The 27,974-nt window shown below is 34.2% G+C and overlaps 2 protein-coding genes and 1 long non-coding RNA gene across 5 annotated transcripts; 1 reads left to right on the top strand and 2 right to left on the bottom strand.

Annotated features, from left to right (window-relative positions):
• The first annotated feature begins 12 nt into the window (after window positions 1-12).
• LOC108221156 (uncharacterized) lies at window positions 13-7,820 on the top strand. 3 transcript variants are annotated; one of them, XR_010292317.1, is made up of 13 exons: window positions 13-159; window positions 1,341-1,469; window positions 1,747-1,870; window positions 2,269-2,408; window positions 2,515-2,659; window positions 3,034-3,212; window positions 3,869-4,106; window positions 4,463-4,549; window positions 4,791-4,936; window positions 5,174-5,281; window positions 5,735-5,823; window positions 6,318-7,060; window positions 7,696-7,820. XR_010292317.1 is itself a non-coding variant. In XM_064094386.1 (12 exons), exons 1-12 carry the CDS (start codon window positions 91-93, stop codon window positions 6,997-6,999), a joined length of 2,136 nt encoding a protein of 711 aa, XP_063950456.1. In that variant the 5' UTR covers window positions 13-90; the 3' UTR covers window positions 7,000-7,308. The 3 variants fall into 3 exon arrangements, 2 of the variants coding, with proteins under 2 accessions (XP_063950456.1, XP_063950457.1); XM_064094386.1 differs by lacking the exon at window positions 7,696-7,820 and having other exon boundaries at window positions 6,318-7,308; XM_064094387.1 differs by lacking the exons at window positions 13-159; window positions 7,696-7,820 and adding an exon at window positions 1,226-1,249 and having other exon boundaries at window positions 1,341-1,581; window positions 6,318-7,308.
• LOC108222821 (uncharacterized) lies at window positions 335-962 on the bottom strand. The gene is made up of 3 exons (XR_001807086.2): window positions 790-962; window positions 647-707; window positions 335-565 (listed from the first exon to the last, which is right to left on the bottom strand). It is a non-coding gene; the product is annotated as an uncharacterized LOC108222821 (long non-coding RNA).
• A 151-nt stretch (window positions 7,821-7,971) lies between the features above and the next one.
• On the bottom strand, window positions 7,972-13,552 carry LOC108222820 (respiratory burst oxidase homolog protein C). Its single transcript, XM_017396741.2, has 12 exons — window positions 12,859-13,552; window positions 12,621-12,783; window positions 12,475-12,523; window positions 12,253-12,366; window positions 11,735-12,160; window positions 11,272-11,658; window positions 11,073-11,168; window positions 10,874-10,989; window positions 10,521-10,623; window positions 10,318-10,391; window positions 9,382-9,962; window positions 7,972-8,660 (listed from the first exon to the last, which is right to left on the bottom strand). Exons 1-12 carry the CDS (start codon window positions 13,421-13,423, stop codon window positions 8,551-8,553), a joined length of 2,784 nt encoding a protein of 927 aa, XP_017252230.1. The 5' UTR covers window positions 13,424-13,552; the 3' UTR covers window positions 7,972-8,550.
• Window positions 13,553-27,974: the final 14,422 nt, after the last annotated feature.

Below are 27,974 nucleotides of genomic sequence, written 5' to 3'. Positions count from 1 at the left end.
TTTCGACAGTGCTGAAATACAGGAGCGCGCCAAAAACAAATCCACATATTCAGGGATAGAGAGGGCGAGGGAGGGAAAGAGAGGCGAACAATGGTGATGCTGTGCTTCGTGCTGGATCTCTGCAGTTTGTCACCTCCGTTACTAGGAGACATCAAGCAGGTAAAATCTCTGTATTGAAAAAGGTTTGTCAAAACAGAGTGGGGAGAGTTCCGATTGTTCTCATCAAAGTAGCTTCCAGGATTGTTTATTTCTTTAATCGTGCTATTAGCTGTGATTAGTAAGTAAGAACATATCAATGTAGAAACTAAACAAAAGAACACAAACTAATATCACAATCACAAACTAATATTCATAAATTAATAACACATAGGTTCATAACACAAATTAAAATTCATAACACAGTCGATATTCAAAATTCCAAAATACATAGACTAAGCATTTTATTTGTTTGTACACGATTCTCTAGTAGAGGAAGTGGGGGGTGCATGCGTTTGATTGTTCGAAAATCGTCTACCATCCTTGTTCATCTTCGTGCCTTTTTTCCGTCTTTTCAGCGCTTTATAACCTGCAAGAGGAAACAATCGTAAGAAGCTGTGAATCTTGAGACCTTTTTTTAAAAAAAAATAAAACAGAAAAATTGCGATACCATCTATCATGTCCTCGGAAGTGAATAAACGCCATGACTGGTCATTTGGATCATCATTTTCCTGAAACATTATAAAATCAAACTTTAAAATAACATAAAACGAAGACGAAGTATCGAAGACAAATAAGAAACAATGGAAGTACCTGGTTCATAGCTTGATGACACTCGAAGCTGATCTTTTCACGGAAAGAAGCTTGCTTTGTTTTGGCGAAAAAGCAATGGTCGGGGATGAATATTCAAATTTGTATTAGGTATGCTATTGTTATGCTCTTCGGTTCAAAGAAGAGTAGCAAGCAAGCTTCCTGCATAAGTTTGAATGAAGAGATATTTAGTTAATTTAGTTAATTTAATATAAATGAAGTAAGTATAAAGCAGTGCAGGAGTGTGTAATGAAGCACGTGGGTGAGAAGCACAGACGTGTCAACTGCTGGGACTGTCAAAGGCAAGCTGGGGTAGGCGGTGGCAAGGCTGTAAATACGCCGAACTTTGGGGGGAAATTAATAGGCATTGCGTCACTGTAGCATTCACGCTTCAGACACTATAATATAAAGAGATAACAGAATTCTAGGTCATATCTGTAATTGTAGTTATATTTACATTTCAGTAGGTGTAATTATGAGTCACATATGTAATTCTTTGTGATTATGTTGACGTTGAACAACTGATTCATTTTGTTTGTGTGTTTTTGTTTCAGGCATTATTGCAATTGGCGAATTTCTACGCCATCTCGTCTTCAATTGGTGAAAGACCTCATTCAAAGCCTCTTCCTAATCGATTCGGACTTTGTTATATCATCAACAATCGAATTTCTAGCTCGAGGGAGGTATATATTATCGACTTTTCTGTATTGATCTCACTCTTCTGGTTCGTATGCTTGGGGTTCTACATATGCGTCTGCATATCTCTCGGAGCAAGTTCAAACTTCTATGTATTGTGTATGTTTTTGTATGATAAATTCACCAAGTCTAATGATTATTTATGAATATAATACTTACCTAATACAAGACTGCAACAGTACTATGACTGTGAATTTATATTTCTTAAAAGGAGGTTATTTTGTGTACAATATTAAGCAATTGATTTAATGATTTTTCAAACAGCTGAAGGTTGCATATATTCCCAGAGGAGAATTCAGTCTCCGTGATTTCCACCATGCTGTCACTAATCTGCCTTCTGATGTCTTCTTGCCCACATACAGCAGTTCCAATGATGTCTCTTGTGATGGTAAAATTAATTGCAGTGGATCTGATGTTTGCTCAGTTATCTAATGCTAGTCCCCCCCCCCCCCCCCCTTCCCTTTTGTTATTAATAGTGTACTGTTCAAAATCAAATTTAAATCTAGACCAGATGCATAATATAACAAAACTGCATTACTTGTAAAGTTGGAGGAGAAGAGTTAACTAGTGGCTCATTCTTACAACTATCTAATACTACAGAAGATTCTTAAGTATGTGTCTGAGTACCCGACCCCCTCAGCCCCTCCCCAATTCCACTACTGACAATAGTTTAAGCAATGTTATATCACACAAGTGTGAAACTTCATTTGGTTATTGTGTGTATTAAATGCTTTGCGATTGCAAAAACTTTTGTTTTACTTTTTCTTTTTCCTGGTTTGCCGCCAGATTTGAAACTCTCAAGCATTCTGAGTGATAAAGCATTATACTCATGGAAAGGTGACGACAAAGATATTACCAGAAAAGTCATTCTGATTGGCTCGAATTTTGTACAAAATTTAGACTCCGTTACTAAAGAGGCACTTATGGTGAGGCATTTGTCACCAATATCTTTCATTTGTTCTGGTTAATGTATTAGTGGCTTCTCTGCAATACAAATTATGTGTCTTCATATAGTCATGGTTTATATCGTAGGATGCAGCAGATAAATGTGTCTCAGTGGAGTTTGTTTTGCTTGAGCAAAAATCAAGTCATCTCAGTGATCTACCTGAAACTATCAACAAATTTGATAAGCAAATCACTGAACTTGAGAACTGCTCATTCCGAGCATTTTTTCCAGGTTTGACACTTTGTATTTGGAGTTTAGTAATTTGACATGATTTGGGAAGCTACTATTGGTCAGAAGGCAACTAAAAAGACTTGTAATGGTTAAATCTTGTATGACTGACGTTAATGAACTCCGGCGAGCTTCAAAATATAAACAATTAACCTTTACATGTCACGTAAGAAATTGTCGGTCTCTCTGAATCTTGCAAGGAACATTCATTGACAACCTGGCAAAGTAGACCATAAATGCTAAACATTGACAAAATATTTGATCTAGATTCAGACGTCAAGTAGTATGATATATTGATATGCAAAATATCCTTATAGGGCACACAACACTAAACTGTACTAATTATATGTTACTTATTAGGAAATATCATTTTGTAGATGGAAATGTGTTTCGCATACTGGTTAAACAATGGCTGCAAGACTTGAAGGATGACATGGAGGAACAACTACAAGCTCAATTCATGTTCAAGAGAGATCTTGTAGGCTCTCTGAAGCAGATATATTGCAACCTCTGCTCATCCTACAGTCCCATGATTGATGGATTCACACCCTGTCAGGTAAAAGTTTCTTGTCTGGCCAAATATTTGATAGTGCATATTAAGTTACTTTTTTGGCCAAGTGATGATCGATGTTTAACCGATCTACATTGTTTGACATAACTTTCATCATTGTGTATCTTGTGTTTAGTGGACCTTCTTATTCCCTATGGAAACGGAAGTATAATGATAACATATGGAAAAATAGCCAATGAATTATCTGTAGACCTTTATAGTTTAATACATATTACCTGCGATTAAATGACTTTGGCATCAGATTTTTGGTGACACTCTGGCATTTATTTAACATACAACTATACAATTATTCCCAGTTTAGTGAGTGGTTAAAAATCATTACCAGTTGTGGAGATCTTTAGTTCAGGCCATCGTTAACAGGTACAACGGCATTGGATACACACGTTTTATCGTGTGTTAGATGGGGCGACATCAACTGCTATTTTCCAAATTGAAACTTGAATTCTGTAACATCGCCAATGAAATATAACCTGTTAATCTTATTCACCAGTTGGTGCTTGCATTCAGAAATTAAGTTGTCAGCAAATTATGATTTTAAGCATGAAATTCTCTTTCAGTTTCGCAACATTATTTACTTGTAAGTTACATATTCAAAAGTTACACAAAACACAGTGTAACTTTTGTACTATACCATAAAAAAGACATGCAGGTGTCATGGCATGCCATTACTGGATATACATGAACATGGAAAGAAGAGGTCTTGCCCAATCACATGCAATGATCTTGAACTCTCGGATATATTTGACAATTCTGTAAAGGTTGGAGAACAAACAGTCCTGTTTATGCCCTCTTTCTGGTGCTGTTTGAAGCTCCAGCAAGTTTCTTCACCTGTTGATTTCAAGGTTATTGAGAGAACTAATTTAGGATCTCTAAGTGAAGGTAAACCTAAAGCTTGAACTTTAATCATAAAATGAGCAAAGTTTTCATATAACTGTAAAGACTCCACCTTGTATTGAGCATTGTAGTGTTGTCTAGTTGTTCTGTACTCCCATTACTTTAGGTGTTTCTATTATATTGTGTTCCATGGCCTCCATGTCCTTTTGTTGCAGCAAAATTATCCTTTTTGAGTAGTCGGTAACTTTAATATATATTTTGGATTTAGAATGGCGCTTTAATAAGAATGTGCAAAAGAAGCAGGTCAATATTATTTGTCCTATTTCTTTCTTAGTTAATTCCTTCTTGTCAAAGTGACTTTTGGCATCACCTCTAGAATGTTTACTGACTTACTCAAACAGGTGTTATTTTTGGGCCTTCCTATGTTGTAACTCCATCAAGTTGTCCAGAGTCTGAGGATTTTGACAAGTCAGAGTTAAATGCTCAAGGTACGTAAAAAGCTGGAGCTGACAGATTTATTCTTCGAGTCAAACAAGAAGACTTACATTGACATTAACTTACTCCCTCCCTTCCAAATAAGAATCCACTATTCCAAATCCGTAAACCCATACAGACTTTTGGACTCTCATCTGGAAATAGGAGTCCGTTAAATTGTTTAGTTTATTGTCTACTTGCTTTTTATCAAATCAACTGTTATCAACACTTACTGCTTTCTCTATGCATTGGCAGTTTTCGGAGGACTTTGTAGTGTTCTGCATTCTCTGGACCAGGGTCTGGTTTGCTCTTCAAATTGTAATATAGAAACGCTGAAGCAGACTTCCTTCCAGTGCTATTATATATTGTTACCTTCAGACAAAGGACTAATGCTTCTCAGGGTAATACTATCTGCATTTCTGAGTCTCATTACACTTAAAATCTTCAAAAGATTTATGTGAAAATCTACCCACATAACTTATGTAAGGTTATCATTTATTTTTTTTAAATTTTTATTAAAACACAATAAATGATCATTACTATATAAGAATATTGTTTTTTAATTAAAGTTTTTAGATGTATATTTTAAATATTCAGGCTGCCTTTTGAATATAATCTAAATCCCTCAATGCTTGCAGCGGCTGGCAGGATCAGAGGAAATCGTGCCTATCCTTGATGTCCATCAGTTAATTACTTCTTCAACGGCAAAAGAGATTGAAACCTCTGTACGAACCTCTTTACTCAAGGTATAATTTCCTTTCTTTTGTTTGTTTAGTAAGCATATACATCTACATATTTCATTTTTTTTTATTCACTAATACTAATGTGAATATGATTGGCGTAAACATCCTTCTAAAGGTTGGTAAGAGTGTATATACACATTTACTTATTAAGCTAATTTCGGAAGCTACAGCCAGTACGATTGAGTAACTTGTAATAGAAAGCAAATACATTCGTAACCTGATGAAAGGATATGCAATTTATAAAGAAGTCGGCAGCAGGTTTAGGAGGCTGACTATTAGAACTTTTGGTGAACTGCACAGATTTTAATCATTTGATGTCTAGGGGATTGTTTTCGTGATAAAACATAGATGCTTGACTACCTACAAATTAAATATGGAGCTGATATATTAACATCTAAAATCCTTATTTTCACACACAAAAGAAAAGGAGTTTTCATGTCTGCTTGCTGTTTACAGATGGAAGCAAGAGATTACAATCCTGTCCTGCATGAGAGGGGATTCCATCAAAAACTGAATGTGCTTGTAAAGGAAAGTCTACAATTCGGGTAAATATCCTTCTGACCTTGTGGTTTAAGATGAAAATATGTATGATGCAAGACCTTTTCAAAAGCATGCAATTTAGAATTACTGGAAAATTTCTTTGTACCAAGACACATATTTACTATGGTTTCTGGATTGCTGTGGAAGTCGAATGTTTTGTAGCATGTCTGCATAAAAGTTAATTGATTCCTATGGTTTTATAATCGAAATTTGTAAAGTTGACTTTGATAAAATTAAGATTGATCTTGCACACTAGATAATGGGAGTGGGGGTGGGGAGTTGTTTCATTATATGTGATCCGTTGCTATCCTTGTAAGCTTGATCTGGAGTTGGTTTATCATTACAGATCACTGTATTATCGTGGATATTACCTAAATAATGTTATAGTATATCTGAAATTAGTCATATAGGCTTAACATCTTTGTGTGATTTAGCTATACATATTATTAACTTCAAAACCTTTTTGGGTAATGTTCATTAATATCGATATACATTCCAGCTCATTACCTCAAAAATTGAAGGACAAGAGCCATGAATCCATCTCTACCCGGCAAAGTTTTCCAGAAGAGATTGTGTTACTAAAGCAAGCTGCCAATTTTGTAACCATAGGAGAGGAACTACCACAATTAGAGTCAAAATCCGAAAAAGATGGAAATCCTGAGCATGTTGCTATGGAGTGGGAACAGCTACTTGGGAATGGAAGCCCAGAGATAAATTTTGTAAAAGAGACCAAACCACTAAAGCTAGCTTCTGACATTGTACCTATAGAAGAGGAAGTAACAGAGCAGGATCCTAAACCTGGAGAAGACAGTACGACCGCACGCATTGCAGAAGAGTGGGAACAGTTGATTGTTAATGAGGTCCCTAGGAGACAGTCTCCCACTTGCATTGCGAAGCCTAAGTTTGACCAAGCTGTTTTTTCATTACCAGAGATTGGTAGTAGACATCTGGATGAAAAAACTTCAAGAATACTAGAAAGGCTGGAGGTACCAAGACAAATGAGGAAAAAACTAGCTTCACCTAAAATTACAAGTGGTGTCATTACAGAAGAATGTGTGCTGATAAAAAAACCTCTCATTCCATTTGGACCTGCTAATGCTGCAGATCAGGGCACGGTAGGAAGCCAGTCCAGCCAGCCAATGAAACCCAATTTCCAGAGGCTGAAAAGGAAACTAAGATAAGAAAAGGATGCTGTGAGTGTTTCCTGCAGACCAGAGTTACCACAGAGAAATGGCACATAAGGTTTTTGTTTCTTACTCTTTATTTTCCTTTTGTGCCTCTTCTGCCACTTGTACATTTTGTTTGCGCATTTGTGCTTTTACTTGTATCAGACCGTTTACATGCTGTGGGTGCTACCTTCTTAGAAACTGGTCTTTCAAATGGCAAGAACCTAGCACTCTGCCTGGATTCTAAGCATTTAGAAATTTAAGGGACATGTATATACCCAATCAGGATAAAGAATCAACTTAAATCTGCAGCCTTTTTACTCACTTACTTTTTCATGAACCAGTTCATACATATTCCACGGTGCTTGGATGGAATATTCAAAGTTGGTAATTTTTGAACTCATAGGTTATCATAGAATCTAGCATTAGGTTTACTCCGGCTATATATAGAAATTTTTATGTAGATTCAGAGGTTTACACTTTACAGGGGTTGGTCAGTTCGACTTAAGGTCTATAGATAAAAAAAAAAATTGATAGGACTTAGGAGGCAGATAAATGGTTAAAGCATCTTCAACTTTCTGGTGCACTGGCCCAAGGGTCTGCTAATTTGGGATCCAATAAAGTAGGACCGGTACGGTACCTAATACCTAACGTAGATAGCTGTACAATTAACTCTGATGAATTAAGTACATGATTTTCCTTTTTTGTTAGGACCTCTATCCTGGAGAGATTAAGATCTTAATACAAGGAGATTTGTTGGCTATTCATCCATACACGGATGCATGTATGTCATCTTGAATGTCATGATGTAAATTCTGTTATAAGATTATTCTCACAAGTCTGTTATAAGATTATTCTCAGTTGCTCAACTTATAGAGGTGGATGAATTTTATAAAACACTGAACCCTTATTTCTACATCTGAGGAAAAACTCAGTAGCAAAATTTGGTCGGAAGGAATCAATTATGATAATATTTGAATAGAGACATGAATAAAAATCACTAAAATAAAACAAATTAAATAATTAATTAAAACTAGAGTTTGATCCCAATAAAATTTGAGATCAATGCTCATTTTTGCAATTCTCACTCTTCTTTTCAAATTTCTCCTCGACCTTCAATTTTCTTTACAATATTTCTTTACCTTATATCAATATATCATTTATTCCAACCAAAAACAACAATTCAGTTGATTATCTACTATCTATATCTTATAACTATCTATCTACCTATATCTGAAACGAGGGAACACAAAGACGACAAATACCATGGACCGCTGCCTATATTGCAGCAATGATAGACCTCTGTTATTTCTTATGCTGATACCATCTCAGATATAAGTATGATAACTGGTCCCTTCCGATTGAATATAGAAATATGTCGGCCACCTTTTTGTCCACCATCCCACCTCTCAGTCAAGCATTGCCATAGCTTTCTATTTATTTTCAACAAGAACTTACGATTTACAACTAGCACAGTGAACTGGGATAGTGTGTGTTCTAAAATTAATGGTAGGGAGCATGCCAAATCTAATACTTTGGTGTTCAACTCCTTTAATTCCACATTAATCAGAAGTTCTCTTTGTGAAAATCAAATTTGGTGGAGGTCTTGTGTGAGAAATCTGCGGCTAGCTGTCTCAACTCTTTCACAGGTGGTGGAGCCCCACAATAAAATACACCTGATAATGAACAAGAGGCAGATAATTATTATGAAGGAAATAAGAGCTCATCATTAAGCTTATAACAATAAAACCAATACTAAACCAGAAAGCTCGAAGTCTTGTATAGAATGATGAAATTACTAAGCTTTCTAGATGATTATATATAACCTGACTTTTATATCAGTAGTAGTTCTTTAGGCATTTTATAATGTACTCTTGACTAAGATCACTAGTCTTCAGTCTCCACTAATTAATTCCTGTTGTAAAGCAGTCCTTTATGGGTCCCTTTACTACATGGGTAGAGCACAATGGCAGAGTCTGGCTTTTCTTTTTGAATTTGTAGCACACCCTATTTATTGGTGGTATGCTGAGAAATATTTGAACTTTACAAACAAAAGATAACACTGCTAATCTAATCGTGTTACTAAGAAATAATAATTATAATTATGTTTTTCACTTATATGGAGAAGGCATTGGATGATTCTGAAACTATGCGAAAAGAACAGTCTTCTATGTTAAAAAATCAGGAAAATTAAAGCCATTTCCATCTTGTTCTTTTAATATACCTTCTTCTGTGTTCCATGATTAGGCTTCACTTCACTAATCATATTGTTTATGGGTATTCTTTAGTTAAGATAATGAACTTGAGATACTTAAGAGTAGTGAATATACCAAACTTAATGATTAACATGAATACTTTTGTGTAAGTCTAGAACAAGTTCAAGATGAGGAAACTTACCAATTCGGCTGTTTGTATGGTTGAGAGCAATCCGTTTGTAGACATTACGCCAATTAGGCTTTGCGAAGTGTGACTTGACCCGAGTGCCGGACACAACATCAACACCATTCTTGGCATGATTGATTGACTGAAGCATAGTAATGAGAGCTGATCTAGCATCCCCTTCTTCATAGACACTAGTGCAGTAGTTATGCATTTCTATTACTCCATTTTTATCAGTTTCAGCAACCTCATTCATAACCCCTTTGAACCAGTCAAATGAGCCTTGTTCCCTAGTAACCCAATAAAAGTAAGCCTTCCTTGTTTTGAATTGGTTACCACTTACAGACCCTGATCTTCCTTTCGAGCTATTTGGTGAACTAGCCGTTGTTAATGGATTGTTGTTAGCAATACTACTTGTTGTCCCATCCTCTAAGGCAGTTTCATCTTCCTCCATGTCTTTCATGTTGTTCACTATGTCTTTTACAATGCTGATCATTGGTGTTGCCCCTATTCCTAACCCTACCAGCAGAACCACATCATATTTTTTGTAGTCTTGCGCTGGTGCCCCATATGGTCCATCAATCAAGACTCTAGGAAAGCTGCCACATTCATCATTGTGTTATAATATTGTTATCTTATATATGTCTGTATATAAGTATATGAAAAAAACACTAGTTAAATGGTGGAAAATGACATTGATATTGCCCAACCTTTTGTACCCCAATAATTATAACATAATGTAAGGACATCTGTCAGTACATAAGTTCAAGTTTAGATTTCTAACTAGTGTATTACTTAAATCTAACAATATTATTAACAGTTTCATATCTATGATAATATATGCTATAGACTCTGCCACTCTGGATTAAAGAGTTACAGGTTAGCTACACATTTCTACCCTCAAATGATATGCTAATTACAGTGTGCATAATTAACGATTCTGGATTAACTCACTTGGGATTGTTTTCTCCCTGAATGTGGTCCGCTCTTAGAAGTCCACTTTTCCCTGTAGGTGGTGGTTGGCATACCTAATAGAATCCAATTTGTAATTCTAGGTTTAGAATCATCGCAAGGATTTGCTAGCAGTAGAAAATAGAATATATTGCAATGAATTTAGAGTCTACAACATGCTTTTGTTTATAGAACATTTCAGTCACCTCTGAGAAAACAGTCTTAAGTTGTCGTGTCCAGTCACCAAGAGTTCGAATATGAACACTTAAATAGTCGTCTCCAGGGGCAGATGTAATGGAAAACGGATGCCTGTTAACACATGAATTATTAGCAATAATAGAACTCCTAAGAAATGATTGCAATATCTGGACCATTTAGAATCTATACTCGTTTTGTTGTGATTAATTATATTTAAAAAAATATATTGGCTCCTTATACTACAAGTCTACAAAGTTCTAATAAAATTTAGACTATGGAATAATTAAGTACTGGTGTAACTTTAGAACAAATAGCCAATAAATTCAAAACGCAAGTTTTAGGCAAATCGAAGGACCCCTACCATTCAAATGGTGAAACGGCTGCACAATTGACAAACATGTATTGCCCGCTCTTGTATCTGAATCCCTGAGGCTTTGACATGTGAATGGCCAAAACATTTCCGGGATAAACCGCCACCTATAAATATCACCATAACTCAAGACTTTTTATATTTAGACATCAAACATGCATAATTTATTTAATATAAATTGTGAGCTTACCTTAAGTATCTTGACAGGCTTGATGCTCGATCTAAATACCCTTACTAATCTCTCACCTGCGTAAAGTGTGACAGGAACTGCCAAATACATCCAGGTCTGTCACAAGCAAAATGTAGACATTTGGTGAACATTACAATGAAAGATGAGAAACTATATCTTTGTAAAGGGATAGATCAGGATGATTTGTGTCTATACTTACCGTTTTCTTGTACCATTCGTGGGTCAAGTAAAGTCTAATACCGTGGATTATAAGCAGAGTGTAAACTATCACGAAAAGGTGATGGGAATACCAGAAGGCATTGAATCCAGTGAACTTTTTCAAAAAGTTAGGTAGGTTTAGTCTGCCTCGCCTTAACCAAGGGGTAGCGAGCGTGAAGGCTATAGTCATCAACACTACCATTATAATCCCAGTAACCCCTTCTATTTCCTTTACAAAATGCCAGTAGCTTGTAGGTTGATCTTCCCCGAAGAATGGCTTCATTAACTCATACTTCTCCTCACTTGCGTGGAGAAGGCGAGGAAAGTCGCAAGCTAAATGGGAAATTGCATGAACCCCGACACCGATCGCAATTCCAACTGCTATAACCTGCAAGGAAAGTCACCAACTCTTTAGTAAACTCGCATCTATCAAATTCTCGTCATATTCCTATTAAAAGACTTACTTTATGGAAATTGAGGTTGTCGTCGAATGGAACAGCCATGCCCAGTTTGGTTTTGTTCCTTAGCCAAGTGATAGTGTTCCGACAAACTGGCAGTAATATTAGAGCCATGTTTAACTTAAGTGTCTCAGCTGCACCCTTGGCTAAACAAACACAAAAGCCAATCACTTCATACGCTGCTCTGTTTTTGTACTGCACATACTTGTAAGTAAATAAACCAGCCATCACTCCTATCCATAGCGCCAATACCCAAACTCTTTTCCAATTATCTAGCAAAAAGTACTTGAAATCTCTAATACTTCTCCGAACTATATTATGATCATGTGTAGGCTTGAGCTTTTGGCTTAGCATCTGGCTTAAAAGTTTGCTTTCACCTCCTCTAACTGGTTGGTTTGGAACTTGTAACAAAAGCATCTCCAAGTTTTCTATCTGAGTGCATACAATAGGATTCTCAGTGGCAAATTATATAATTTGATTACCCAGTTCTACTTTTTAAATTAAATGTATTGCCCTTTTCTTACCATGATGTAACCGACATTGTCTGGGTCTAACTCTTCCATGATCAGTGCTGCGTATTCATCTGCTTGTTTTTGGATATTCGACAGTTTGTTTGCAGAGGCGCTGAGGCTGATAATCTACAAAGGCAAATTCTTGCTCAATTCACAGTAACGTTCTATTCTTAATATACAATTTTTCGTGTAGACCATATATATGATTAATTGAAAAACACATAAGGTCTATACCTCTCTGACCTCTTCCTCTGTTATTCGTCCATCCGCATCTTTATCAACCCTGCCACAAAATTGTCCTTCAAATTATATACTATAATTACTAAAAGTATGTTAAAGCATCAAAAGCCAATAATGTTTGATCATATTTTCCTACTTACATATCAAAGAAAGTTCGAAGCCTGGAGTCAAAACTTTGATCAGAAATTTGTTCCCAGAACTCTTTCAACTCTGCTTTGTTGATCAATTCTCCCGTAATGTTCCTCCTCCGGGTCAGTGCATCAAAAAGCTCTCCAGCAAACTCTTTAGACTCCTTATTCATCCCTGCCAATAACCAAAACAGAACATCAGCCACAGTAGCTAAATTCTTAACATAATTAGGAAAAGAGCTGCTTTTACCTATGCATTGCCCAAAGAGCGCCCGGGGCAGCAATCCAGTAGTGGCGGAGGTGAGTTCATCAAACCGCTTCTCCACCGCGGCCCAACCAGCACCCCCATCAGTCTTGCTAATAAACTTCAGACCCTTAAGAGCATGAGCCGCTGCAGATTTACTCCTGTCCAGCTTTCCAGCATGTGATCTCTTAGTCAGCGAAGCCAAACGCTTGAGCTCCTGCGAAACCTGCCTGATCTTAGTAGAAGCATTCCTCACAACCGAAGATCCGAAAGAGGACTTCTTCTCCAACCCCCTGGCCAACAAAGTAAGCTCCTGATCTTCCAGCTCACCCCCACCAGCAGTCTTGACACTGTGAACCGCCAGTGAATCATCTCGAACATCGATAGTGACCTCGACATAATCATCATCAGGGTTGCTGCTAAACCTTGCACTCTTTCTGCCACCACGCTGGTTCAGCGGCCCGCTGAATGCCAGCTTCTCGGTGCTCATTACCTCGGTGTCAGAGTGGTGGTGCTGATGGTGGTGGAAGTGCTTCTTCAAGTACCCTTCACCGGAACCTTCCGTGCCCATTTAAATGTGTGTGATGTAGTTGAGTTGAAAAAGGTCCAAGAGCCTCAAGGGTGGAGAAATATGAATGGAGTAGATTGAATGGGGGAAGAGTACAAGATTTTGTTTTGTGCTACGAGGCTAGAATTGTGTTTATACACAGAATGAGGCCACCAACAACTTATATATACTACCGACTACCGAGTATCTGTGCAGCTCGGGTCAAAGTTTGTTTGGCTTTGGTGTGAACTGAACCAACTCAATTTATTTCTTGATTGTTTTTCCTGGTACCCAAGAAATTAAGTCCGTTCATCAAGGATAAAGAAAAAAAGTATGATATAATTTTGATTAAATATGAATAAGTTTAAGGCCTTGTTTGGGAATTAGCGGTTAGCGGTTAACTGTTAGCGGATTGAATTAGATGTTTTGACTAGCTGATTTAAATAGATGTTTTGACTAGCAGATTGAATTAGCGGTTTGTTGTAAAACTGTTTGGTAAATAGCTGTTTGATGAGCTTTTTGTGACACATACCCAAACCGCTAACCCAAAAAACTCCTCAAAGTAGTTTTTTCAATATTAGTTTTTTGGATCCAAACCTCTGTTTCAACTTTCAATCCGCTATCTACCAAACACCAATTTTAGCGGATTCTCTTGGTCAAACCTCTAAACCACCTCAAACCTCTAATTTTGCCCCAAACCTCTAACTTCCAAACATGGCCTAAATTTTATGTGATAGAAATTGAAACGAACATGATGTAAAAGTGCAATGAGCATTTATTTTAAAATATATGAGTGATATTTTATTAAACAATAAGAATGAGTATAAAATTCATTTCATTTTTCCTCAGTTCTATTCAAGAAAACACAATCCAGTAATAATCGAAAGGGAAATGTTATTTCCAAAGCTTTTTTTTTTTATTTTCAGAGCAACAAAGCTTGAAAAGTTCATATCATCCTTACATTAATTTTTTCCAAAGAGCTGTTTATTGTATATAGAAGGGGCAGTTTTGTACTTTCCTTTTTATTTTGCTCTGGAAATAAAAAAATCTCTGGATATAGCATTTTCAATCGAAATTATAAATGTGTGTGAGTTTTCAAAGATGTCACGTGGGCGTGGATGTCATGTGCTTAGCTAAAAAGAACTATAGATATATTGAATATTGATTATAAGTGGTAATAGTATATTTGCGAAGTTTAGATTGTAGACTATTGCTGCAATGCTGACAAAACTATAGTTAATAGGAAAATTTATTTATTGTTCGGTTCTGAACAAAGAATATTACCAACCCCAACAGTCCTTGTGCTATTGTAGTTTAGGTTTATGTTTTGGAAATTAGAACACATGCCTTGTATTTGAAAAGATCTCTTCAAAGTGCAATTATTTTCAGATATTCACCGAATCGTTTGGAGCCAGATGTATAGAGAAGGGAAAATTCGAGTTGTCCATATTTCTTTTGTTTTTAAGAAAAAGGCTAAATGAAAAATAAAAATAAAATTAATGTTGGTAATCCTAATATGATAAAAAGCCAATTGAGATTAAACTAGAAAAGGATAAATGTTTATTCAAAAAAAAAAAAGGAAAAGGATAAATGTTTGATTAATAATTAGTTAAAATATTCTAATTATATATCGAGTATTCAATGTATGGTCAAAGTGTGAACACAATTTTTTAGACTACATTTTTATAAAACAAGAAATCAAACTGAAATTAACATTTCTCTACTCCCAACTCTCAATAAAATATTTAACCGCGAGAAGTTCGTAAAAGATTCTGCAAGTTCTTAAAGTAGTATTTGACTTTGTTAAAAATTTGTTTTGCGGCAAGTTGGGATAATTGAGTAATACTGCTCATATTCTAATTTTCTATTGTTTGCTCTAAACAGATCAAGTCTGAGTTCTAGCGCCTTTCTTGACGAAAATAATAAGCCTAGTAGACTATTTCTAATTTTCTAACAGTTTCGATTTAATTTTACCTTATTATGAAGAGTATATAATAGCCCTATTTGTTAATTGAAGATTAGCGGTTAAAGTGACTGAATTAGAATTTTTGATTATTAGATTGTATTATTTGTTTTGTATGAAACCATTGATAGATATTTGTTTAGGTTTTTCCTAATTTTAATTAGATATTTCTTTCGTCAAAAATTTTAAAAATAAATTGTAAAAGTATACTTCACACGAACATTAAAATCCGTGTCGCGTCCGCCAATATATATCGTTGGGTGGGACGAAAGGAGTACACTCATCCAACCTTTGCGGATCGAATTGCTTGTCCTTAAGCCGGTGGAAAGAAATGGAATTCCACTTTTCATTAGTATTTATTTTAGTTCCTAAATATATTTCACGTGCAGAGTGTTCTATTTGACATTTCAAGTTTTGACTTTTTGTGAAAAAAAATATTCGAGTATATATATATATGAATAATTTGAGGTCATCTGTGTGTAAAATGAAATTAAATATAAACGCCAAAAAAATTATATATTTTATATTTTTAAGTTGAATGTGTATTGTACTCTATATGAAAGTCATGTATATTGACATATTAGATTTTCAGTTTTCCTTTTAAATTAGAAAACCATGAACTCATATATATAATCCATACACATTATATACACTGTACTGACGTGGAAAATCCATAAAATGATGCAAGATTTGACTTTAAACTCGCATGTCACATGGGGAGACTTGAAGTCAAGTGTAGAAGATCTAAAAGAGTGAAACTCTGAACTCCGGAATTCAGATGCACGGCCTGACATGGTGACATGCATAAGAAGCTTCACCAGCTAGAATATATGTATAAGATTAAAATACTCCCTCCATCTCATAGTATATGTCTTTTTTGAAAAAATTACGCATATTAAAAAAATATTCTTATTAGTTAGATATAAGGGCCGTTTGGGTGAGTTTAAAATAAGTGCTTCTTGCTTAAAATAAAAAAGTAGAGTAGAAGTTAGAAACAAGTTAAGACCAATAAGTGATTAAAGTATTTGGGAAATAGGTAGAAATCCTGAAACAAAAGCTAGCATTCCTAACTTTTTATAAGTGCTTCTTGACTTTTTACACAGACGGTACAAATAAATGCTTCTAACTTACTCCCTTTGTCCCAAAATATTTGTCACATTTGGTTTTGTGCTGGTCAAATTGACTAGAGTTTGACTGAAATTTATTAATATTTTATCAGTTGATAATATAAAAAAAAATATGGCATCAGAAATAACTTTTAATCTACTTTAAAATGTAATTTTCAGTTTTTTAAAATAATAAGTAATTGATTTATAATTTTTGATCAAAACGTAGTCAATTTGACCAACAAAAATAGAAATGTGACAACTATTTTGGGACGGAAGGAGTATAAACCAGAAGTTGGGCTTAAAAGCCGTAAACAAACACCCACATAATTTTCTCACTTGTACCCGTAATAAATGCATGAATGTAAACTCTTATCCAACCCTTATTAATTGTTATACAACTTTCAAGAAGAGTGATTTTGGAATAATGTCAATATATTTGCATTGGAAACTAAAAGTGGACAAGTATTATGGGAAAAAAGTTCTTCCAAAAGAGACATGTATTGTGGAACGGAGGGAGTATATATTAACAATTATTATCATTTAATGAAGTTAATTTTATTTTGAAGTGTTATAAGATTTACATTATTAAATTTAAGTTTTCATCATATTCATAAATTTACAAGTCATAATATGTAAGGATATATTTCATTTAACATCTCATGTCGATTATATAAAGAGTAAATTTCATATTTGTTCCAAATTCTTACAAATGTAGTTAGATTTTGGTTCCGTTTTTTAAAAGTTTGTCTCTCGTTAGTGACATTTAACGGGAGCCACACTATCTCAAATCTATTACTCTGTCCGTTTTAAAATATAGGTCACTTGTCTTTTTGGCACACACTTCTAAGTCTTTTGAAGGCTTAATTAAAATTGTTATTCTTAAAATTTTCTTTTTCCCAATTATAATATTAATCATATACTTTTATTCAAAAAAAGAAAATTTTAAAAATAATGATTTTAACTATGCAGTCAATGAACTTAGAAATGTGCATCAAAAAGTCAAACGACTTATATTTCAAAACGGAGGGAGTATTTAAAATTAATGGGACCCATCACGTACCTACTTTTCATCTAACTTTACTTATTTTTAATATTTTTTTCTCGCTCTCCGTGTCCCAACCAAATGTATACTATCGCTTGAGACGGAGGGAGTAATAATTTACCAACATTGGACCAACCAGGATTGTTGGGTGCATTCAATTGTGAATTTGAATGTGATATTTTATGATTTTTTTGTCATTATATTATATATGAATTCGATATCAAACAAATTTATAATAAAAAAGGGTTTGTCTAGTGTGTACCCATGAGCACATTCTAAGCGCGGAGTTTTATAAGTTTGGGAGGTTTTGATTGGTGTGGTTGTTGCATTTGCCGGGGGGGTCCACCATTATTAACATGCAAAAGCCAATCAAAACCTCCCAAATTTATAAAACTCCGCGCTTAGCATGTGCCCATGGGCACATGCTAGAAAAACCGAATAAAAAATTACCATAATGTTAATCTGAACTGTATTTAATACTGAATTAAATACTACTGAAAACCAAAGACAATAAATGGTGAGCTATGTATGAACAGGGAGACCAGATGGATCGTGTTGACTAAGCGTGTGAGGATGACATGGCAATCGAAAAATTCATACGGAAGCAACTCCGCGTCCTGCGAGTTTGCATTCCATACTCATTTTATATGCTAAAAATCTCCAGCTTGGTTACTGTGGTTTTCCTGGTCCCATAATATTTATTTTCAGAAATTAGGAGTCGGTGTGCCCAAGAATGCTTGTTGGTTTTCTCTTACTTGCGGTGATTTTTAATTATCGTTCTTTTTGATTTTTAAAATCTTTATTCAGGTTATAAATGGAGACATGCATCAGAGTTCTAGTCCTTTAAGAAATTTTTGTATTTCTCACATTAATATGAATCACATCAGGTATATGTTTAAGGTATCATATCATTTATTATAGAGAAATTCTTGATGGTACACTCATAGAATTGTTTTTTCACAATGGTGCCATCGCATTTTTGACTTCTACCAGTTGTAACTTCGTACTTTTAATTTACTCTCTATGGTACCCTCGTGTACTTTTGATCTATTGATTTCAGATTGTAAAACAAATTGTATATTTGAAATCCTTGCGAAAAGTTACATAACTCATTTTGACTCTGTTTTACATGATTTAAGGGTCTGTTTTATGTAACTTTTCGCAAGGATTTCAAATATACAATTTCTTTTACAGTCTGAAATCAATAGAGAGTTGATCAAAAGTACACGAGTGTACCATAGAGAGTAAATTAAAAGTACGAGGGTACCACTGGTAGAAGTCAAAAATGCGATGGTACCATTGAGAAAATCCAATCCTATCAGTGTACTATCAAGAATTTCCCTTTATTATATGTTTAGGAGATTGTTTGATTCAAGAAACGATATGGGACTGAAATCACAAGTAGGAATAAGATGATACTCCCTCTGTCCCATTTAATTGTATACGTTTCTTTTCAACTGCTCGACACGCATTTCAATACTCTTATAAAATATAGTTCCGTAACTTATTTTTGAGATTTTCTTTTTCTGAATAAAAATATAACATCCAAACTTTAATTCAAAAAAAGAAAATTTTAAAAATAAATTACACAACTACAATTTACAGGAGCATTAAAGTCCGTGCCGCGTTCCGGTCCCCCAATGTATACTACTCAGGGGACGGAGGGAGTATATGTTTAAATTATATATTTCACTAAGTGCTGAAATTAATATATTTAATTTGAAAAAAGTTATTATTTTATATTGACTAAAAATATTTAAAAAAATATTATTACATATTTTTACATCATTAATTATTCTTATATCAAATATTAATATTTAATTACTTAAATATAGGTAAAAAACCAAAAATGTTACAAATATATTATTATATATTAGACTACTAGAAAGAGGGTCAGAGAATGATTGTGTATTTCTTGTGAAGTATGTTTACAAGATCAAGTTTGGGCACCTATTTATAGGTGTATTACATGGAAGTTACAAGAATTTGAAAGGCCAAAGTTCCATAGCTACAAGAACTTGAAACATCAAAGGTCTAGGAAAATGAAAGATCAAATATTGTTCTAGAAGAGTGTAGTACATCCATTTAGAACACTCTCCTTTGGATGTCCATTTTTCAAAAATCGTGCCTCATTAAAACCTTTCTAGGAAAAAATCCATTGAGAAAGAATCCTAGTAAATGAAAAAGAGTACATCGATTTTGAAAATTCATCTAAGATCTTTAAGTCGACGCATCCCGATTTTATTGACTGATTTCTCGAAAATTGTTGGGGGTAATGACTTCGTAAACAATTCTGTAAGGTTGTCACTTGAACGAATTTGTTGAACTTCGATTTCTCTCTTTTCTTGAAGGTCATGTGTAAAGAAAAACTTGGGCAAGATATGTTTAGTCCTGTCGCCTTTATCGTAGCCTTCTTTTAACTGCTCAATGCATGTCGTGTTGTTTTCAAACATTACTGTCGGGATGTCAGAATTTGCACCTATTTGTATCTATTTAGTGATCAGTCCGCTAGTTTCTTTGATCCCACTCGGTGTTCCTTTTCTATTTGCTTCCAATAGTTCGACCTATCCAGACAAACTGTCGGCCTACGAATGTGGTTTCGATCCTTTCGGTGATGCCAGAAGTCGTTTTGATATACGATTTTATCTTGTTTCAATTTTATTTATTATCCCTGATCCGGAAGTAACCTTTTCCTTTCCTTGGGCAGTACCTCTCAACAAGATTGATCCGTTTGGATCTTGGTCCATGATGGCCTTTTTATTGATTTTGACTATTTATGCAAGAACTCTGGTCTTAATTGGGATCTCGGAGTGGTTAACCATTCCTATGAATGGGTTGAGAAGGCCATTGTGTTACAGCCGGACCTCAAGAATTGGCAATCCGCTGTCAGAGATGGCCTAATTGAAGCTGGGGTTGATCCCTACAACGGTTTCACTTTGAAATCACTATGTTCGTATATATGCAATAACTTAATTATCAGACCCTAGTTACATAACACGGGCACCGGCATGGCCCCACTTATTTGTTTTCGATCGGAGCATCAAGCAGCGCAACCCGGTTCTACTTGACTAAGCCCGTGCTCGTCCAAGGAGGGAGTTTGCTTTACCCAACTAACTTTTTGATAACAAGGCAGAAAGCCCTGATCCAATGGCTTCATGCCCAAGGGGAAAGGGGAGCGCACTCTTTATGATTTCACTAGCCGTCGTAGAAGGAAAATCCGATCTATGCCCAAACCACCAGGACGAGAGAATCTGTATCTGATCCTTCCTGGGAGTGGGAGGAGACAGAGTCAAATCAATCGACAACAAAAGGAGTCACTCGTGGCACACTGACTATATTCCAACTTCTCTGCATCAATGCACTCACTACCTTTCTAGCCAAGTCAAGCAGTCTTTTCAAGAAGGGATTGCCCTATCATAATGCATTCCACATGACTCTCGAATATGTTGACACATTGATCTCAACCAAACACTTTCTCGGCTAGCTTCATGGATCGCAAGAATTTCTGCATGATTAGAAGATGTAGCAGCCAAAGATTGTTTTACCGATCGCCAAGAGATGGCCGTATTGCCATAGGTAAACAAGTAACCTATCTGTGATCGAGCCTTTTCTGGGTTAGACAGATAACCTGCATCTGCATAACCAATCAAAACAATGTCTCCGTGTTGGAGCATAACAATGTCTTGCTAATAGATTTATAAAAAATGTTATGTCGAGCCTTGTGTTATTTGTTGGATACATCAATGCGTCGATAGCACTATCTATTCTGCGACAGCGAACGCCAACACAACATATCTGTAAATCTCAAAAAGGTTATTCACGGTTTGATAACACTAGGAGCCCGTTCATGACCTAACGCGATTTATGACTTAGCGTGACTTATTTGATAAGTTGGGAATTTAAATATGTTTGATAATTTTGACTTATTAGTGACTTATGAGTTATTGAATATATAATAATAAAAATAAAAGTGATTTATATATAATTTATGTTTTATGAATAATTTTTATCAAAAAAAATTTAAAAAAAATTAATTCACGGGAAAAGAGTACCTCAAACTAAATTCTGGCTTTTAAGTCAGTTTCTGACTTTAAGTCGACTTCTGACTTATTACTCGAACACATATTTTTCAGTTTAAAGCTGAAAACAACTTAAAGCTCCGGTTTAAATGCAGGACAAAGAAGCTCGATATTTATGTGTTAATTAACTTAGTCTAGTTTCATTGGAAGACAATAGTTTCGATAACATATAACTTATTTTTTATAATTTAACAGAAATTACTTTTGAAACAAATAAGAAAACTGGTACAGCAAAATATTAGTTTTTAATAGTTATTTAGATTAATCTGAAATTAGCCCAGGTTCAAAATACTCCAATCAAAATTTATAATTTAAGAGTCAAATTCATATCGGATAACCGAAAAAAGTCTCAGTTTGTCACTGATGGCCGTAAGGATTTTAATAGAAGTCCGTAGCCGTCACGATTATATCTTTTTCGAGTATGTGTATGGTGCTTCAAAAACTTCTATGGACTGTTTTGTTTGTACTTATATTGTGGGAGGAGGCTGCTTGAGATGAGTGGGCTACCCTAGGACATAGATGAGTGAGGCGGATAAGCTATGTTGTACATGTGGAAGTTAATCCAGAATTTCAGGGGCGACATGGTATTGGGTCGACTGCCACGTGTCCAGCTGCTTAAGGTTTGGACAGCAGAGTGCTTACAAGTAGCTGGGTCACCTGCTTTGATCAAGCCTACGGACTTCTGGGAAGGATTTGGTGGTTGTCAGAGGTGAGTGCGGTAAGAAAGCCTAAGAGCCTACAAGTTTGCGAGCTATCGGCCTGGGAGCCTATGGGTTTACGAGCCATCAGTACTAATCTAGAATCTGAGCCTGGATGTTCCAGGAATAATCTTAAATAGAATAATTCGCTCATATATCCAACGGAAAAAGACAGTAATTTAATTATTTTAATAAATTCCACACATTTTAAAGACCTACGGTAAAATCCGTTAGGTCACTTTCCAATATCTCACCCGAAACATGGGTTTTCCCTGGAAAAAACCGCCAGTCCGAAACAAATTAAATAAATTCACACACTGAAATGATAGGGCTAATTTCACTTTCAAGTAATAATAATCACAACAACAATAATTAATCAATTATTTCTCGTATTTCTTCACGAACAACCAAAGGACATTAGCCAGTCAAACTCGGCACTTTCGGCAGTTGTGTATAAACTTCCAAGTGTCGCAAGTCTTCCCACTAATTATCTCTTTAACTAGATTAGTGGCTAAACGTGTTTAGCGTCTATTTTTATTTTCTCGTTTATTTCGTCTTTTTTGTCTTATGGGACTGCTGTCTTCTCAACACATTCGTATTAGGATCAGCTGGGGCTCGTTGGACATTTTTGGAAGGAATTTGTTATAGTATTTTCTAAAGATGATTAAAATAATTGAGGACTCGTATTTAGCACGCATAAAATGTAAATTCGGGGGCATTATTTAGTTACATTTTACGGCATAATTAAATATAATATTGGCTTAATTAAATAAAATATTGGCAATTGTGCTCATTTGGTATTTGGTAATTCAGAACCAATGAACCCATAGTCTTTTCTTTTGCGATATAGACAGGGTGTCTATTATCTTAAAGAAAATATTATAAATGCTAGGCGCTTCACAAATTATTTAAATTTTCTTGCAACTTTAGTTGGTATTGTATCATTAATTTTATTCACATTAGTAATAGAAAATCCCTCTTTATACATATAAATCATATAATTAATTAGCCATATTTTTATCATGTCATTTAGAAAAAAAATAAAATTTAGGTACATAGCATTATTATATCTTTTTTTGAAATGAAGCATTATTATATCTTAAAACTTGTTAATCTGAGTAGCACCAAAAATATTTGATAAAAAATTTCTAGCAATTTATAAATTTAAAAAGCATTAAACGGTTTTCCTAATATAAACATGTTTATTCAATTCTTTAATTTGGTGAAACAAATATACGACTCAGATATTCAAAAAAAATAAAAGAACCTGATTCGAAAATTGAAAATTAGATTTGAATAATAAAATACTTTTTTTACCATATTTATTGACTATTCAATTTTTCTAGTTAAATTGATTAAATTTAACACATATAATTGTATATCTATTATTGTTAATTATGTAGAAACTCTGGAAAAAACATCTTCAAAATTGAGGCATATACTTTTTATAAGATAGTTCAATACTTCAATCTACTTATTCGGTGAACCAACATTAAAATTAGTTGAACAGAGCCAGAGGTGTACAAAATCCAAAACAATAAAGCTAGAATTAATTATTGGACCCTGATCAGTGATCACGGGTGGTACAGTGGACCAGTACGAGCCTGAAAAAGAATTCACTCGTTTTTACTTTCTAGAACAGAAGATATGAAATTAGTCGTGCCGTAAAATTCATTCTCTACGATCTTCTCTTGTTTGTCTATATATAAACATTAAAATAATAAAATTTCCAAGTTCGGTAAATATTATTGTCAGTTCTGTTATTTTCTTTCGGTCTTTACTCTTGATAGTTACATAAAGTGTTTCGCTGTATACTTTTGTGGTCTTTCATGGTGATCTAGAAAATTAGAACATTCAATATACGTGTTTTATTTTAAAAAAAATTATGTATATATTAAATTATTTTTCTTGAGAAAAATATATATTCTATATATAGAATAATTTTAATAATCATTATAATCATTATTCTATTTATGAGTTATATTGTAAAGCACATTGTCTTTTGATTTTTGATTTATAAAAGTATTTGTTCAATTTTTAGAATGATCATGCCGTAGAACTGAATCTGCAGATTATTGGATGATTAAATTATATTTGATACAATTTTGAACTTCAAGACTCTGATATTTTGTAAACTCCAAAATAAATTGATTCCAAAATGAAATATAGGGAATGTGTGTGTTATTGCTAACACACTCCGTAAATTTATATTTTATTGTCAGATTTACATGTTCTTATCTCGAGTAGGAAATAGCAATTCATAATTTCGAGGCCTTTATATTTATATTTCATATATAATATAGTGGTTCGTAATATGAAAGACTGTACATTTATCTTAATGGTTTTTACATGTTCTCTGATACGAGGAATATCATCAAATTTCAATATATTTTTAAACACGTTTTTCATATATAAATAGTGATTCGTAATATCGAAATATGTACATTTATCTCAATGGTTTGTACATGTTCTTTGATACGAGAAATATTACCAAATTTCAATATATTTTTAAACAAGTTTTTAATAATAAATCTGAAGAATATATGTGATATTAGTGTTCAATGACTCTTAAAACCCTTTTAAAAATTTGAGATTCTGTTCTACTTCCAATCTTAAAAAAATATGTAGATATTGTTAACTTATTATTATCAAATGTACTTTCACTTTTTTCTGATTCTATTTTCAAAAAAATATAGAGAACATATAATAAATATAATATTGAAATATTAACCTACTAAAAGTTATAAATTTTATTAATTTATTTTGAAAAAGAATTTAAGAACCTATTAAAAATGCCATCCCATTCTATATCATAATATTTTACGACTCTCTGTCATATGAATCACTTCTCATTTCTCATTCGTTTCTTAAAATTATTTTATATAAATGAGTGTATTCGCGACTCTCGTAGGTGTCATAATCCAGTTATACTTATATAAATTAGTAATAATTTTAATTTTTGATTTTATTAATTTGTCAAGATTATTAATTAATCAAAATTTAATATACAAGATCAATATTATGTAAGGATCAAAAATCTATACTAGAATATTGATGGAATTTCAGTGTAATTTATCATCTTTTGGCAGATTTGTTCATATATGCCCGCTCTGTAGATGCACATCCTCATACTGCATTAATATATTGAAATGAATTTTTTACCAAATTAGGGGCGATCGGAAAAATACTTGCGATAAAATGTTTATAATTTGCAGTTATTCATTTCATTTTAATATATTTGAATTAGAAGCTCAATTCAACTTAACCCAAATTTCTGCTATAAAAAGATCTAAACACATGTTTAGTAAATACTATTTACATATTGTTATACGCAAAAATCGCGATGAAGACCGGCTCGTAAAAGAAGATTATGATGGGCTCAAGAGTGGACCAAGCCCAAACTAACCATTTCAGTCAGAAAAGGGACCACTCAAGATGTAGCTTACAGAGAAAGATCGTCATTTGAAGGGCAGGAGGAGACATATTTTACCTAGGGGGACGTCCTTAGGTGTATATGGGCTCTACTGTTAACTTGTCGAAGACTCTACCTTGTAGTCTGAAGAGTTGCCCTCCTTGGGAGATAGAGAATGAAGATTAGAGGAGGTCTTGCTCTGTAGTCTGACGAGTTGTCCTTGTCGGGGAGTTTGTGGAACCTTCTCGAAGACACGCCCTGGAAGGCTCTATCTTTATAGTCTGGCGGGTTGTCCCTGTCGGGGAGTAGAGAAGTGCCCTTGCATTTGGGGTAAGTTTTGGGTGCTCGAAAGTCTACAAGGCCCAAGACTAGGCCTCATCGTACTGGGCCCTTTTCAGGAGGAAGATACAGAAGGGGAAGCCTAATCCTATTAGGTTTAGGTTTCTTAGAAGAAAAGAACTACGTACTGGCTTGATTCTCTATAAATATCGGGGTACGTAGGCAAATTTGGGGGAGACGAGGGAGCATCTGGAGGCAACTCGAAATCCTAATCTCAGCCACCCCTAAAATTTCATCACCATCGCTTAGTCATCGTCATAGATCTTGATTCCGGTCACGAACCTCAAATTTTGTTAACTACCAAATTCCTCCGTTAACACATATTTTTTTCTCTATAAAATTACTTTTATAATTTTCAAGTTAATTTTCTCTTCGTTCCACGACGAAACAGAAATTTATACAATGGTTTTAAACAAAGAACGAGTAAGGCCCAACTTTATACGAAAAACCGGGGGCCCAATTTCAATGTAAAAAAATTTCATAAGAGAGTTCAAGCAAAGCAACCCACGAAGTCCCGAAAGAAGTGCTCTCCAAGTTCGGGTTAAAGCCCAGGAAGCACAGATCTGCATGCTCTCTGGATTGAGTCGATGCTGAAAAAGTTATATACTGTTGACAGCAAATTAAATTCATAAATTAATCTAAAATTATTAAAAATCTGTTTGGAAGTGATGTTAAAAATTATTTCACCGTCAAAAAAAGTGCAGATAAAAATGATAATGTTGTAAAAATCAAGTTGGCGGGATTTTTCCTTTTGATATTTGTATATTTTGAGTTAAAATATAAAATGAGTAAATTTTTTGAAGAGGACTGATAGTGAAAGTGAAAAAAGCTGAAAAGCGATTTCTTGTAAAAGGAAAGGAGAACCTACTTTTCCTAAAAATTAATTTTTAAACTGAAAAGTTACTATTCAAAAAAACTGTTTTCAAATTTACTAAACAATTTTTTACCTCATTTACAGCAAAAAGTTGTTATTATTATTTACAAACAACAATTCTATGCGATTCTCACGATAACAATTCCATATTAGTAAATTTTCATATATAGTCGAATGTTAATAATAATAAAATAATAACTTTGATTTATTATGAATAAAAGTCTAATTTAAAACATAAACAAAAAAATTATTTATTACCCCTTCTATCCCCTGGGTTGACATTCATCAAATCAATTGTATAATTTATTTATTTTTTAAAATTAAATATACAATATTTAATTTCTTATAAAAATTTAAAAATCAATCATACAATTATATTTTATATAAATATTAACATACATATCTAACCGTCGAAGAAAATTTTAAAAAAATAAAAATGATGAAAAGAATGCTTAGAGCATCTCCAACGGTGTTGGCTATAATCGTTGGCTAAATTGGATCTGTAAGACGTTATGTAAAATTTGTTGAACCTGTAAGACATTTCTCTTCAATGATATTGGCTATATTGGTTGGCTATAATTTAAAAATAGCATGTTATTAATACAGATTTCTTACAGACCTGTAGAGGTTCGACAAATTTAGCCATCCATAGGAGGTTGGCTAAATTTATAGACAACAGGTCGCTGTGGTTGGAGTGTGAATTTTTGAAGTGGTTGGCTAAATTTTTTATTTTTGGCATGACAACTCACCTTTTAGCTAAGGGGTCTTCATGGTTGGAGATTCTCTTAAATTATCGAATCAAGATCGAGTTAAATCGATATAAATCCAGAATTTTCCAAAAATGCTGGAAGATTATTCGGGTTGGTAAAAGGCGGCACATGAGTACATGAGATGGGATCATGGGAAAGCAAGGCATTCGTGTTCCGTAGACCAAAATCTAAATTCCGTGTATTTATTGTACACTGCATCTCTCCAAAAATCTAAAAATTAAATGTGTCGAAAAATTTTCTTGTCCTCTTTTCGTAGATTCATTAGGCAGCCAAAGTGAAGCATATTTTC

The sequence above is a fragment of the Daucus carota genome, chromosome 5 (assembly GCF_001625215.2).
Source record: "Daucus carota subsp. sativus chromosome 5, DH1 v3.0, whole genome shotgun sequence".
NCBI classification, from domain to species: Eukaryota; Viridiplantae; Streptophyta; class Magnoliopsida; order Apiales; family Apiaceae; genus Daucus; species Daucus carota.
This window is presented reverse-complemented; position numbering and strand designations above follow the sequence as displayed.

Bases quoted from the DNA above. Each gene is read 5' to 3' on its own strand.
- LOC108222820 (XM_017396741.2), bottom strand. From the start codon at position 13,423: ATGGGCACGGAAGGTTCCGGTGAAGGGTACTTGAAGAAGCACTTCCAC. The intron at 12,524-12,620 runs GTAAGTAGGAAA...ATTTTGTGGCAG, and splicing joins CTTCGAACTTTCTTTGATAT to GGTTGATAAAGATGCGGATG. The intron at 10,392-10,520 runs GTGACTGAAATG...GGATTCTATTAG, and splicing joins TTAAGACTGTTTTCTCAGAG to GTATGCCAACCACCACCTAC.
- LOC108221156 (XM_064094386.1), top strand. From the start codon at position 91: ATGGTGATGCTGTGCTTCGTGCTGGATCTCTGCAGTTTGTCACCTCCG. The intron at 2,660-3,033 runs GTTTGACACTTT...ATCATTTTGTAG, and splicing joins ATTCCGAGCATTTTTTCCAG to ATGGAAATGTGTTTCGCATA. The intron at 4,937-5,173 runs GTAATACTATCT...CAATGCTTGCAG, and splicing joins AAGGACTAATGCTTCTCAGG to CGGCTGGCAGGATCAGAGGA.